The following is a 15,116-nucleotide window of genomic DNA, read 5'->3' on the forward strand; positions in this document are numbered from 1 at the left end:
ATGTTCAGTAATGTTTACTTTGCATGTATCAGAAATATCACTGGAAACTCCCATGATACTCGGTTTCACTGGAAAGCAGGATTTCATTATACTCCCCCAAATATGCACATACATTTTAAATGAACAGAAAAGAAATGACCTGTCAAGTAAGTAATTTTCACTTTTAGAGAAACTGATGAAAGTTTCTCTTACATCATCTATACAAAAAAAAAAAAAAATCCCACTGGCTTGCTTACTGGAAAATGCATAACAAATCTTGCAGGGGAACTAGAGATATTATTTAGCATTAGCTTAAAGAAAAACAATTACTAACAGGATATTCTATAGGAAAGGGAGGGAGAAAAACCTAAAATTTGCTGTCAAATTTGAATGGTAAAAAGAATTTCACCATTTTTGAAAGTTCTCAGAGGATTATTTCCCATCCATCAATTTTTTAGGGGAAGGGAAGACAAGGAAGAAGAGGTGTTACAAACCTTTAATTTCACTGATGTAGGGAATTCTCATTGAGAAAACTTTTATCAGTGCAGATTAACAGCTGTTCTGGAAGGTTGTGACTTGCTTGGTTTCTGTGTCTCGCAGGTAACTCAAACTCAGGTCTTATTATTTCTGCTTGCCTCCCTCTTTCTCCCTACACCTACACTAATATTTAATTAAATGAATTTTAACATACTGTTAATTATGTACATAAATAGTAATAAATTTGTTCATAATAAACAAATTTGTTCATAGCAAACCAAGTGGGAAGGCCAGAATATATCTTCAGCCCCATGACCCAGGGAACTCAGCTCCTGCAAGCCTGACCAGGGGAAAATCGTTGGGCCTGAGCTGCCTGCCTGGATTAAAAAACACCAAAAAAAAAATTCCAACAGTCCAAAGTAACTCAGAAAGACCTCACTGCCACCTTTCCCTACTTCCAACCAAGCCCATCTCAAACACAGCTTACCTGCCAGGTTCTGTTTCTGGAAGTCTGTGTTACTTAGCTCTTCGGTGTTGGCATATTTCATAACAGAATTGATGGATGACAGGGTGCTCATGAGCTGTGAGTTAAGCGAGCCAATCTGAGAATGAGGCTCCCCAAAAGCCTCTGCCAGCTCACTATAGTTTTCAGCTAGTAGTGTCTGTTGCTCTGCCAAGAGCTTCTGGACAAGCTCAATGTAGTGATCCAAGCCAGTCATTATTTCAGGAGCCTGGTTTAAGGGGTTTTCTACCAACTCACCCACAGGTTCATCTCCAACACCAATGCTCCTCTTGCTGGCTGCTAACCCCACAGACAACTGTGGGGGCCCACAGGCTATATTCCTTAATTTAAGACCCACCAAATAGTTCTCATTAATGTTTATTTGTCCCACTCCTGAATCTTTGGTCTTCACAGCAGATGGCTTATCAAATCCAGAATCACTGGAAAGTAAAGTTCCAACCCCAATGGAACGAGTCTTGGAGGAAGCGTTGACATCCTTGACTCTGCCCTCCCCAACTGCCACGGTCCGCACATCCACAGTCCTAGTATTGGTCTGTTTGTCAAAAGTGCTTAGGAAAGTGTTAGTGCTGGAGTCCATCAGAGATCTCATCTCTGTATTGGTGAATTGATTTACCTGTTCCAATACTGTAGTGGTATGTTGGTTCATGGTTTGAGGCACAGCCATGACAGAAGAATTCACCAGGAAAACAGACTCTGTATTCACGTTTTGGGAATTATATTCCTTCGGAGAGCAGATAGTCACATTTATAGAACAGTCTCCACAACCTATAGACCGTACTTCTTTGAGATTCAGCTGTGCCTTGCAAGGAGTCCGATCAAACAAAGATTCTTTTGTATTACTGCCTGTTTCACAAATGCTGGTTTCTACACCCACATTCTTGTCACACATCTTCACAGACCTTCCAACACATTGGTCACACATCTCTACATGCTCCTTCACAATCCACCAATTCATGGGCAGCTCAGGCCCAACAATCTTATTCTCCCAATCAGGCTTGCAGGAGATGCCTATGCTACATGTTTGTAGCTGAGTCCCCACACAAGCATCTATCATGTCCACATGACTACCAACCGTTTGGTCTCTTGTCTGAACCACTGCCTCCACCATCCTGCTGAGGACAAGTGGCTGGGCCATGGAGGCTTTGTCAACTTTTTTCCTGGATCCAGCAGCCTGCAGTTCTTGTTTTAACTTGGTCATCTCCCGGTCATAGGTGGTTTCCTTGAGCTGAACCTCAAGCCTAAAGATTTTGTCTTTCAGAGCTTCTATTGTCTGCTGCTGCAGTTCTATTTCTTTATCTGCTTCAGTGGTAACGCCAAGCATTGCTTCTGTTACCCCAACTCCAGAGTCCCTGGTTTCTGCCTCTGTTCCCACGGCAGCTTCCCTGAATGGCCGAGAGGACTTGTGATACAGGACAACATCATCCATGTTGTCATCAGCACCCACAGCAACAGACTTGCACTCCTTGGATGCACACTCCCTGTTTTCTCTTATCTCCAAGGAAGCCCCATAACTACTATCCTGTATCTTCTTCTCCAGTGCTTGCATCTCTGCAGTGAGCTGCCGAAACTCCTTTATCCTCTTTGTACTCTGTTCTATGCTCTCCATCTCCTCCTCTTCACAGTCTATGTATAGTTCCCCTCTGTCTCCTCTCTTAACCCATGAGAGCTGCTGCAGCTGGGAAGCATTTCCAGCACTGTAGGATCGCTGCCTCACACCACAGGTGTCATTCTGTGAAGGCGACCTTTGGTTCTTCAACTGTGAGACCAGCTGTCTCTTTTCCTCCTGCAGGACTGAGATCTTGACCTGCAGCACTGGAATGGTCCTTACCTGCTCTTCCAGTTCCTTCAGGCGTTTCAGGGCGATTGCCATTTGTTCTCTGATATGTTGCAGGTGCAATGGGCTTACATTGGTCACAGGTGTGGAAATCCCAGAGCTCATCGGGCTATGCCGGAGAGAGCTCCCCATAGAAGAGGTAGTTCCAGCAGTGGTGTAAATACTGTATTCCCCGTTGCCTTGGTACCCATTCTGAAGCTGATGGGCTGCTGGATTGCGATTCCCAGATCCCATAAAGGAGGGGAGTGAGCCTGTGGAGCCCAGACCACCAAAACTAGCCAGTCTAGGTCTTCGAAACTCTCCTGGAGTCATCTGCATATTGACCTTCTCCTGCTCTAATCTTTTCCGAGTCTCCATCAGAGTTCTGGTGACATGAAGGTTATGCTTGGGAAGCTGAGGGGAGGGAGGTGGCAGCTGTCTATTTTCTGGAATGGCAAGGAAAGTGGGAGAGAGCTCGGGAGGGGCGGGTTGCCTGGTGGCTGGAGGGACTGTTACTTGGCTCCTGGCTATTAGGAATGAGGGGCAGTACTTATTATCATCACTATTAGAAGAGGAGAGCGATTCAGTGGAAGCCCATACATCTAGCTGGCCATGGGTATCCTTGGTTCCTGTGTGTTGTGGCACTGACTTTTGCCTCTTCTGGATGTTAAGTTTTTTGATGGTGTTTCCCTTCTGTATGTCATCTACATACTTGAGGAAATCTAAATCCAGTTGGTAACCATAAGGGGTCTCCACAAAATAAGGATCTTTTTGTTCTTTTTCACTGTTTCCATTTAGCACACTCTGTGATTTTCCTGCAAAAGAGAAAAAAAAAAAAGTGTTCATACTATTTATTTATTGTAATGGTAATGATAAAATTTGTATAAAAACTATAAATATAAAAACTAAAACTTCAACATTTTTCTAGAACAACAAAGTATAATAAAAGAAGTTAGGTTTTAATCATATTTTACCCTTGGCTTTGCCACTCATCAGAAATATGTTTCAAAACAGTAACTAGATGATATCCAAGAGTCAATTCATAAATATTCAATGATTCTCTGGTCAATGTTTCCCTTGTTAATTAATAAGCATTTATTAATGGCCTAGGCTATACCAATCATTGTGCTAAGTACTAGGGGCATAAAAATGAGCAAAACAATTGCCTCTTCCTTTGAAGAGCTCACACTCTAATGGAGGAAGCAAGCTATATGTAGAATAAATAGAAAATAATTAACAGAGAGATGGCACTAGAACTAAGAGGAACTAGAGAGAGTTTCCAGTAAAAGATGGAGTTTTAGTTGGGACTTACAGCTAGAGGTTAGTAGTGAGAGAAAGGTATAGTCAGGGAAAATGCCTGGAGACAAGAGATAGACTGTCTTGTTTGTGGAACAGCCAGGAGGCCAGCAGCACTGGACTGAGGAGTATATGTCAGGGAATAAAGTGTAAAAAGGCTGGAAAGATAGGATGGGGCTAGGTCATGAAGAGCTCTGAATGCCAAACAGAACATTCTGTATCTGATTGAGTCAATTAGGGAGGCACAGCTATTTATTGAGAGTGATAGAATTAGATTTATGCTTTAGCAAAATCACTTTAGTGGCTGAATAGTAGTAGATAGATTGTAGTGGGGAGAGGCAACTGGCTACATCAGCAGGCTATTACAACAAATGGAAAGGAAGGACATAGCTGAGAGATACTGGAAAGCATGGCAATAGATGGGGGAGGGGGAGAGATAGTGAGGAAACCAGGATGACTTCTTGGTGATGAGCCTCTGAAGGGGAAGGTGGGAAGGAAGTGAGGAGGATTTAGAAGGGAAAAGAATGAGTATTATTGCTGTGAGGGTAATTAGGATCAGATATTTATAATTCTTACTTTTGCAATGTGTAGACAGTGGTACAGGATTTATTTTCTAACCAGAGCAGATTAAACTCCAAATCTCTCATTCAATTGTCATAATTCTAGGCTGCTCCATCTTGTATTATTTCAGAGGCTCTGAGGCAGAGCTCAGTCTCCAATTTATTATACCCAACATCTGCAATGGTGAGACTGCTAGATTTGCAAAGGATGTGGATTCAAATCCCAGTTCTGTCATTACTGTGACCTTTGACATTGCCTGTCACTTGACCTTTTAAGCTTAAATTTCCTCCATTCTAAAATAAGGAGGTTGAACTATAATATGATACTATGATCCAAATTCCACTCATCAACTGTCTACTTATTTAAAAAAAACAAAAGTTCCTTCACTTCAAGAAGCACTATCTGCTTCCAATTCTTTGGACTAAATCAATCAAAAATATGGAATAACTCTGTTCCATCTTGAACAGATGAAACCATGCTCAAATTACTGAGTCAGTCCTATGGCATTTAGTAAAAGCTGTTTCTGACTAACCTAAACCAAGACAAACAGCAGACTTTTTTTTAAAAAAAGGAATTACAGGAACCTCCAAAGTTCAGCCTTACGGATATGGGAACAGTATATCTATTCCTGCCAAATGTCAATAGGAATCATGTATCTTTTTAAACTATGGACATTTTCAGGGAAGTAAAAAAGGGGAGAAAAAAAAGCCCTTTGGTGCCATGTCTCAGAGAAAATGAAAACTAACTTTAAAATCTAAACCCTGACTCTCACCCCATCCCTTCAAAAAAAAAACAAAAAAAAAAAAAACCAAACTCTCCCCCCAAAAAACAAGAACAAAAAACCCCAACTAAATCCAATAGACAAAATAATCCAAGTTATTAAAGGAAGAATTGCAAATTGTTAACGATATTAAAAATGCTCCAAATCATCATTAATAAGAGAAATGCAAATCAAAACAACCCTGAGATTTTATTTTACAATCAGGAAAATGGCAAAGATGACAAAAAGATAGAAATGGTCTATTTTAAAGGTGGTGTAAAATGACAAGTATACTAGTGCATTGTCAGTGAAATTGTAAATTAGTACAACCATTATGGAAAACAATTTGGAATTATGCAAATAAGATGGCTAAAAGTATGTATATTCTTTAACCCAAGGACCTACCCACCGCTAGGCATATACCTCTAAAGTGCTCTTTTCCCCCACTTTTGTCTCTCTCCCACCCCTCCCCATCTAGCATTTTTTGTGATAAAGAACTGGAAATAAATAGATGCCCACTAATAAGGAGAATGGCAACACAACTGTGCTATAGGAATGTAACAGAATGTTATTGTGCTAAAAGGCAAATATAATAAACATAAAGAAGTCTAACATGAACTTATACAAAGTGAAGTAAACAGAATCAGAAAAAGAATATACATAATCACTAAATTTCAGTAATGTACAATGGAAAGAAACACAAAACAGTAGAAAATGAATGTTGTAAAATTGTAAAAAATAAGCTTGGCTCCAAAAAAGAAATATTAGAGGCTACTTCCCTCCCTCAACAAGTGACTTGCCAAGGACACACAGCTAGGAAGTGTTAAGTATCTGAAGCTGGCTTTGAACTCCAGTCCTCCTGAATAGAAGGCCGGTACTTTATCCATTGCATCATCTAGCTGTCTCTTCCCTCCGCTCTAAAATATGGCAACTCCAAAAAACAAATTCAGGGGATCCCTTAACAGAATACAAAGTTGGATGTGAAACACTGCATATAACCATAGATTTCCCCTCAAAGTATTTGTTATAATTCTTTTCTTTTTCTTAGGAAGAAAACAAAAACACACACACACACACACACACACACACACACACACACACACACAAAAAACACCTTGGTATGAGGGATTCTTTTTTTTTTTTTTTTTTTTGAAGGGGGGGAAGGATGCAGAGGGAAATCTAGATGATGTGAAGCAAACAATATCAGTAAAAACATATTAATTTAAAAATACATTATGTAAAGTGTACTTTCAGAAGTTTCTTTTCCTTCTACCCACTGAATATTTACAGCTGATACAGGTTTTGCTATTTTGTAACCCATTACTGTTTCAAAGATTCCTAACTTTCTTTATAAAAGTAGGAAGAAGAGACCTTTAAGAGGGAATGTAATATACATTCATTTGTTGTGGGGGGGTTTTAGATTCCACCGGCTATTTAGATATTAAACAGTACTTTTGATTCCAAGCCTCTTTAAAGTATTCCATTTAAGATCTGATTATAATGCAATTTCTTTCCTGCTTAGAAATATATGACAAGAACAGAGGAGACACAGGGCTCACATTAATCATAAAAGTACCTTTTAAAATATATCTATCTCAATTCCACAAAAACATACTTACTAAAAGTATGCAGTTAGACCCGTTTCCAGTGCTGGCTTGAATTCTATAACCAAAAGAGAAAGTGCAGGCTCATATGTCAGCCAGGGGCAAACAGTTCTTCACAGCCACGGAACTCCTATGTCATCCAGGCATTCTCAATCAAAGCAACCCAGACCCTATCACAAAGTCCTGGGAGTTCAGTCTTTCTTCCTAAAGCTCTCTACTGTGGGCTGACCGAGCAACAAGAAAATTCAATTCTGTAGCACTTACCAGAAGCACACTTGACTCAATAACCTTCATTCCTCTCCCTTTCCCCTGTTGTACCATCGTGATTTGTCACAAACAAGCTTTCAAACTAGCCGAAGCTCTGCCTCTAAATGTCCTCATCCCTCACCCCAAAAGGAAAAGAAAGTCTTAGTGTAAACTTAGCCAAGCCAAGCCAAGCCCACGATGTCATAGGCTGAGTTTTCACCAATGAACTCTCTCGCTTACTCTTCTTACCAGCCCCAAGGATTCCTAGCTGCTCAGCATTCTGTTTTCTTAATGAAAATAGAAAAGTGGGTGAAGGAAGAAAGGAGAGAGACAGAGAAACCCACTTTCCTCTGTCCAATTTTCTTCCAATTAAAACAAAGAGCAATTAAACACCTCCAACCTAAAGTCTGTCTACCTAGTGTACCAGCAGTGACTATTCTACCAATCAAAGACAGTTTGTATTTTGCCAGAAACTGGGCAGAAACACAAACCCTTAACTACCTAAGAGGATCAAAAGCACAATAGATTTCAATGTTCTCCATGGCTTCCCAACAGAGTAGCCTTGCTGTGAGTAGAGGGAACACAGTGGCTAGCTTTATAGTATTACATGAAGTCTGGCTCTTCTCAACACTTTGGCATGTAAGTAACAAGTAATCATCTTTTAGAAATAACCACAATAATGCTTCTTTGGTTATTAAGGGGAAAAAAAATCTAGGAACTTTTTAAGATTGGTGGTTTTCCCCCCTCTCCTTTCTTTTGAAATAGGTAAAAAAGTAAAAATCATTGTAATCAATTTGATTTTAAGATTTGAGAATTCAACACAAAACATCATTCTAAATAGCCCATACTTTTCCTGGTAGGCTATTTAAAACTTCCCAGGATTGTTTATGACAGGATCATGAGAACCAATAGGAGACGGCAATTTAGTGTGAATTAATTTGGAATCTCTAAATCTAAGTTTCAACAAAGCTTTGAGCTACAATATAATAATTAGCAACTAACATTTACATAGAGCTTTAAGGTATGCATTATCTACTTTGATTCTTATAACAATCCTTCAAGGTAAGTGCTATAGTCATTATCATCAACCCCATTTTGCAGTAAGGAAATTAAAGCTGAGAAAAGAGTTGATTTCTTCCCTGAGTCACATAATGTTTGAAATGGGATTCGAACCAGGATCTCACTGCATTCATGCAAGACCTTTTCTCCATTGTGCCAGTCAGGACATAACTGTACATGTATATTGTTTGTTCTGAGAACATCTTGACCCTTATAAAGTTTGCATTATCATTATTTATTTATTATTGAGAGAACAACTTGGTAGCAATCAACACTTCAAGTCCTTTGTTATGAAGACTAAAAATCTTAAGTATCACTCTTCTCTGACTAGAAAACGGGAATTTTTTTATTGAATGGATCAATGGCAGAATATAATTGCATACATTATGACCTCTTAGTCAAAATATTACTGCTATATTACAAAATGGAACTGTTAGTATCATGACATTTGCACTTATTCCATAGAATGGAGTTTTTGTGACTTACATCTAAATATCAGCTTGGACAACCACAAAAAAAAAAAAAAAAAAAAAAAAAAAAAGGAAATGTACTTAAGTAAAATATAAATAATCAAATGATTGAGTTTAGGGAGGAGATTGAATGTGAAAAATAATAAAAATCTAAAGAGAGGTACCTTTACTGGCAAAAGAAAATGCTTTAATGTTGACAAATCTAGTTCCTTTAAGAATAGTATTAAAATAAATAGATAATGATTTTTCTTAATTTTTAGCTATTTTACTAACAACTAGAAATATGTATAAAAATTAGAAAACCACAGATTAGTCAACATATTATAATCTCACATGTATATCAGTAGGCTTTCAAATAAAGATAATAAGTGTGTGTGTAACTCCATCAGGCATACTCCCTCCTCTCCCCACAGTAAGTAGACTGCCTTTGTCCAAGGAGGGAGATATATAATTATAAATTATAAATGAAGTTAGGTTAAAAAAAAAACCCAGAAACCAGTTTTTCTGATGTTCTAAAGGAAACTTTGATTAGGAAGGCAAAATACTGAAGAATACCTCCAAATAAACCTTGTCTTTCTATAATTTTGAGATTCTTTTTACCTAGAAGCTCTACCTGTTGTTAATTAAGCTCAGAGTCTAGCCAATTCCTATTAAAAAGAGTATCTCATTAGGGATGAACACAATGAAGGAAAATTGCTGAGTCAGACCTGGAGAAGGACCTTGTCATGATCTCTTTTCCACATTTACAGACTAGGAGGGTACAATCGCTTTGTTCATAAGCTATTTAAAAGTTTCAATATCAACTAGGTCCAAGTGCTGGGAAAGTTAAAAAAAAGAGCATGAAATAAATTAAGAAAAGATGTGGGATTAATGTTCTCAAAAAGCTAATGACTCTGATCATTAAAATAATTAAATTAACAAATCAGCTTGTCAGAAGGTTGAACAATGGGATAAAGAGAAGAGTGAAATGAGAGAGAAAGCATTTCAAACAGGTTTAACCGGAAGACTTCCCCGAGGAAGTTGTCAGCATTCAACTATTTGAAAAACTAAGTTTCTGTGTATGAGGGTCTGTTAGAGAAATTGCTTGATAAGGTGACCATAACTCAGCCACTGTAAAGTGACAACAGTAGCTTGATCAGCTCAAATAGACTTGCAATAATGAAGCAGTACTCCCAATCCTCTCCCTCTACCCTCCAAATGATAAATAGGGCCTAATTTTTAAGATAACTACTAACCCAAACTTAGGCTGTTCTCCAAAACACTTCTGTAAGGGTAATAATAACATTGAAAAAATAGATTACTATGCCAAAAACTCACAAGAAATTACTGGCTAAAGAGTACTGCGCTATCAACATGTCTCTGTGCTAAATATTAAAATAATGTGCTTATGAGATGAAATCATTTCTTTGTATCAGAGAGCTGATCTACCAATAAAATTTTATTTTTGGCCATGGCAATTCATGAACCCATCCACTAAGCTAGTGTGTGTGTGTGTGTGTGTGTGTGTGTGTGTGTGTGTCTATCTGTCTCTGCACATGCCTATGCAATTTATTCCATCAATTGATGGAATACCCACACCAAAATGACTATGGCTAAATCATAATGAAGTTTAGTAAACAGTTAAAAAGTTTCTCATGTCAATGAGCCCTTTTAGCTCTGGTCCCAAATCCTCAGACTTTCTTTTACAAATGATTCCATTTCTCTTTTCCCCATATGTCACATAAATTACTGCTTTCCTCCCCACATCTGTTCCATTATCTCCAGTTTTCCAAAAGTCCCATGTTTGGATTATAGGAATCCAAGAGTGAATCTCCAGACCTCATACTAGATGGTTGGTCTATGTGAGAAAATGTGTAAGATGAACAAAATAACTATCTAAATTCTATTGTTCCTTCTAGGATCAGCTCAGATCTTATCTCTAAATGCTTCAGTTGATAGTAATCCCTTCTCTGCATTCTTTTTTCATTTGTAACATCTATTATGACACTTACCTACATTGCAAATTAGTTATTCTCTATATACAAAGATATGTGCATTATCTTTCAAACCAAATTATAAGCTGTTTGGGGCAATGGGGGGACAACTAGATCTATGTTACAAGTTGTAAAAACTTTATCCAATATCATGGACTAAAAGTTAGTTGGAAAAGGCTAAATTTAAACTCAAGTCTTCTGATTCCCTGTCTATTTTTTTCCACTATAAACTTCACATATCATATGTAATTAAAGGAAAATGGGAAATTCTTAATTATAGTCAATTTTGTTGATTTTATTAGCATATACTGTGCTAATCTGATCTGATTAGGAGTTTAACTGAATAAACCCAAGAATCTGAGATGGGAAAGAAAAAGCAGACTACATCTGAACAAATGGCAACTGGTTATAAGGCTCCTCTTGCATTTGGCATTCAATATTTTCATTCACCAGAGTCAACCTGAAAAATAGAATTTGATTTCTATTTTTTTCTGTAGAATTACCCCAGTAAATCTCTCTGAGATTGAGAGAGGCAGCAGTTCACAGGGTCCTCAAGTTCAAAATTATTTTTATAATGATTTTAAGACATTATTTATCTAACAACTATTCACTTTTCTAAATATCTGGGTAAAGCCTGATTTTCTTCATGTACTTCAACCAGAACAATATTATCACAGCAGATTGAGTGTGAATGAAAATATGAGAATCTCATTGTCTTCTATTAAGCTAGTCATTAAAGATATTTGAAAAATATACAAAGCAATGCCACTGTTCTCACTAAATGTTGATGTTAAATGTAATCTAGGATAACATGTAATGAGTTTGCTATTATTATTTTTAAAGTGAAATCAGTAATAAATATTTTATAATTTACCTGTTTTAATCTCTAATATGGTAAAATATCATTAAATACAACCAGTGTTGTAGTAAATGTTTAACAAGTGACTCTCCAGAGGAAAAAAAGAGAATACATAAAATATTTCAAATTCTGGTGAATACTTTCCACCATCACTCTGCTATATCAAGACAATTAACAAAACAATAACTCAAGCCCTAATCTGTAGCATTTGCCAATTTTTGTGTTATAAATGTTTACATTAAAAATTTAACAATGGACTCCTCCCAAGCTGGTTCAAACTGACACTGGATATAATATGCATAAATAAAAGGTTTGGAGGATCCTCAGTAACTTTTAAGAGAGTTAAGGCATTCTGAGACCAAAAAGTTTGAGTACTGTTGCTTTAAGACATCTACTTAACATTGAGAACTTCAATAATAACTTGTTATCTAATGTGATTATTTTTCACTGAAAATATGGATTGGATGCACATAATGCTGGGCTCTGATTCCATGAGTAGAATCAATTATTTCATGCATTATTTCTTCCTAAGTTCATGTAATCTTGTTAAATTGAGTGACTTTAGCCAACTACCATAGAGTATGACCAAGATTCTATTCAGCATTTAAAAAAACTTCAGCATTTAATTTTTTAAAGGTCTCTTTCTTATAGAGACCTTTTATTTTTATATGTCCATAATTTTTAAAATAATGTAGTTTACTTTTGTAATCTTGATATTCCAGCATTTTTAAAAATTTATTTTTAACACACACTGCTTTATTAATTATGTTGGGAGAGAAAAATCAGAGCAAAGGGGAAAAACCATGAGAGAGATAAAAAACAGAAAAAAGAAGTGTTGATTTACATTCAGTCTCCCTAGTTCTTTTTCTAGATGCAGATGGAATTTTCTGTCCAAAGTCTATTGGGATTGCTTTGGATCACTGAACCACTGAGAAGAACCAACTCTGTCAAAGTTGATCATCACACAATGTATTCCTGGTTCTGCTTCAGTTCAGGTAAATTTTTCAAGGCCTTTCTAAATGTTCGTCATTTTTCATAAACAACAATAATATTCCATTATCTTCATATATCATAACTTGTTCAGCCATTCCTCAATTGATGGGCAGCTACTCAGCATTTAATTTTTAAAGTGAATGAACCACAAAAGAAAAAAGAAAGGTACCATGTATAAGGGATTATTCACAGCAGCACTCTTCATAGCAAAGAAATGGGGGGGAGGAGGAGAAAGATGCCTACTGAATGGGAAATAAATACACAAATTGTGGTGCATTAATATTGTGTCATAAGAAATAATGAGTAAATAAATCACAGAAACAACAAAGATTAACATGAACTGCTGCAGAGTGAAAGCAAGCAGAACCAATTGTAGTATAAACAATTATTACAATAGTATAAATTGAAAGAATAAGACATAAAAACTGAATGTGCATTTATAATGACCAAACTTGGCCCTGGAGAAAAGCTGAGAAAACTCTTCTACTATGAGTGTGAAAGTCACATCAACAAGCACTTAGTACCTAATATGTGTCAAAGCAAAAACAGTTCTTGCTTTCAAGGAGCTCACAGTCTAATAGGGGAAGACAACATGCAAATTACTATGTACAGAGTATTTACCTTCCTTTTATCCTTGTTTCTAAGTAATCTCAAAAGGAAGACACTAGTGTCAATGAGTTCTTGGAAAAGCTTCTTGCTAAAAGGTAGAATTTTAGCTGAGAAGAACAGAGAACTTAGAAGGCAGGTACATTAAAGGCATGAGGGACAAGTGAGAACAATCCACTGCTGCTGCACCATAGAGGGGGGTATAAGGTCTAAGAATATTAGAAAAGATAGGAGAATCATGTATAATGTAAGGTATGATGGTTGATTTTGTCAAAGTCATTTTTTCCCTCTTTCTTTTTAAAATCTATTATTTTTATCCCCAAACCTACTCTTCTTCTTGGGAAATGGGGATGCCTACTATGAACCTGGCACTGTGCTAAGCGCTTTATAAATATTATCTTATCCGATCTTCAAAGTTCTCTGAGATGTGTACTGTTATGACTCTATGTACTGTTTTAGTTGGGGAAACTGAAATAGACAGATTATATGACTTGCCCAGGATCACATAGGTAATGTGTCTGAAGCTGGTTTTGACTGATCCCCGACTCGGAGCTTTATTCATTTTGCTACCTAGTTGCCTCTTATTTCTGTTAAGGATAGCACCATCCTTCCACTCAAACAGATTTGCAAACTTTTCACTCTCCTTCCTCATCAACAAATCTTGTTTGGATGTACAATATCTGTCCCCTTCTTTCAATTTACATGGCTTAATTCAGATCCTTTTCATCTCTTACCTGGATCATTTCAACAGTCTCCTAAGTGGTTTCCTGGCCTCAGATCTTTGCCCTACCTAAACCATCCTCCACCAAACTATAAAAATGATACTCCAAATGTGCAGCTTTGACCACATCACTCCCCTACTCAATAAATTCCAATAATTTCTTAGTTATTGCCATGAGTAAGTATAAACTTTTTTGCTTGCTTTTCAAATTCTTCACAATCTAGCACAATCTAGCATAATCTAGCACTAATCCAGCCTTATTATAAAATCCTTTTCTTGCCCTCTACAGCATCAGGTTCCTTTCTCTTCTCTTACAAACAGCATTGCCATCCCCTGTCTCTGGATCTTGGCACTGGTTGTCCCTCTATGGACAATTATCACCACTACTTTCCTTCAACACTTAGTTCAAGCACTAATTTCTGTATAAAACCTTTTCTGATCTTCAAAGATCTTTTATACATATATACACACACACACATATATAATACATATGTATTTTTCTATGTTTTGCACATATTTGTGTATATTTGCATATATTTTGGGTGTATATATATGTGTGTATGCATATGTACAATATTGTCTTCTAAAGTAGAATGTCAGTTATTCAAAGGTATTGATTGTCAAATCTTGTAATTTATAACCTCAACAGCATTTCTTCTGTCCAATATGGTTTTTTTACTCCTAGCCACCACCTTAATTCAAGCCCCATCACCTCTTACCTAGATTATTGCAATGAACTCCCAATTAGTCTTCTTGCTCATACTCTTTAATTTCCTTTCCCCCAGTATGACTCCCGACAGCTGCCAGCAATGCTTCTTAAACAGACCAGATAGTGTCACTCTTCTACTCTATAAACTGCACAGACTCTCACTTATCTAAGAGTATGTGTATGTGTCTGAGCCTATGTGTATCAATTCCGCCTTTTAGCTTTAAAGAACTTCAGAAACTGGCATTGTCCAACCTTTCAAGCTTCTTTATATATTGTTCCATCTCCCCTTTCCAAACCTTTGCATTGACTTTGCATTGCCTGAATTTGTATTTGCCTTTATCTGAATAGTTCCATCTTTATTTATACCTCACAGAATCCTCCTCTTCCTTTAAGAAGCAGCTCAAGAACCACCTTCTTACATGAATTAACTACTACTATCTTTTCTCCCTAACTATTTTGTACTTATC

The 15,116-nt window shown here is 37.0% G+C and overlaps 1 protein-coding gene across 5 annotated transcripts in view; it reads right to left on the reverse strand.

Moving 5' to 3' along the window:
* The window catches only part of KANK1 (KN motif and ankyrin repeat domains 1), a 251,967-nt gene that overhangs the window by 30,100 nt on the left and 206,751 nt on the right, over positions 1-15,116 (reverse strand). For 3 of the 5 annotated variants that reach the window (XM_074280656.1, XM_074280654.1, XM_074280657.1), the window contains one exon: positions 944-3,607. In XM_074280656.1, the coding sequence (XP_074136757.1) occupies positions 944-3,170 (2,227 nt within the window). In that variant the 5' untranslated portion in view covers positions 3,171-3,607. Of the gene's footprint in view, positions 1-943; positions 3,608-7,028; positions 7,258-7,277; positions 7,421-15,116 lie in introns of those variants that run through there. The other 2 variants (XM_074280655.1, XM_074280658.1) reach the window with 2 other exon arrangements.

This window comes from Sminthopsis crassicaudata, chromosome 1, assembly GCF_048593235.1.
Source record: "Sminthopsis crassicaudata isolate SCR6 chromosome 1, ASM4859323v1, whole genome shotgun sequence".
NCBI lineage: Eukaryota > Metazoa > Chordata > Mammalia > Dasyuromorphia > Dasyuridae > Sminthopsis > Sminthopsis crassicaudata.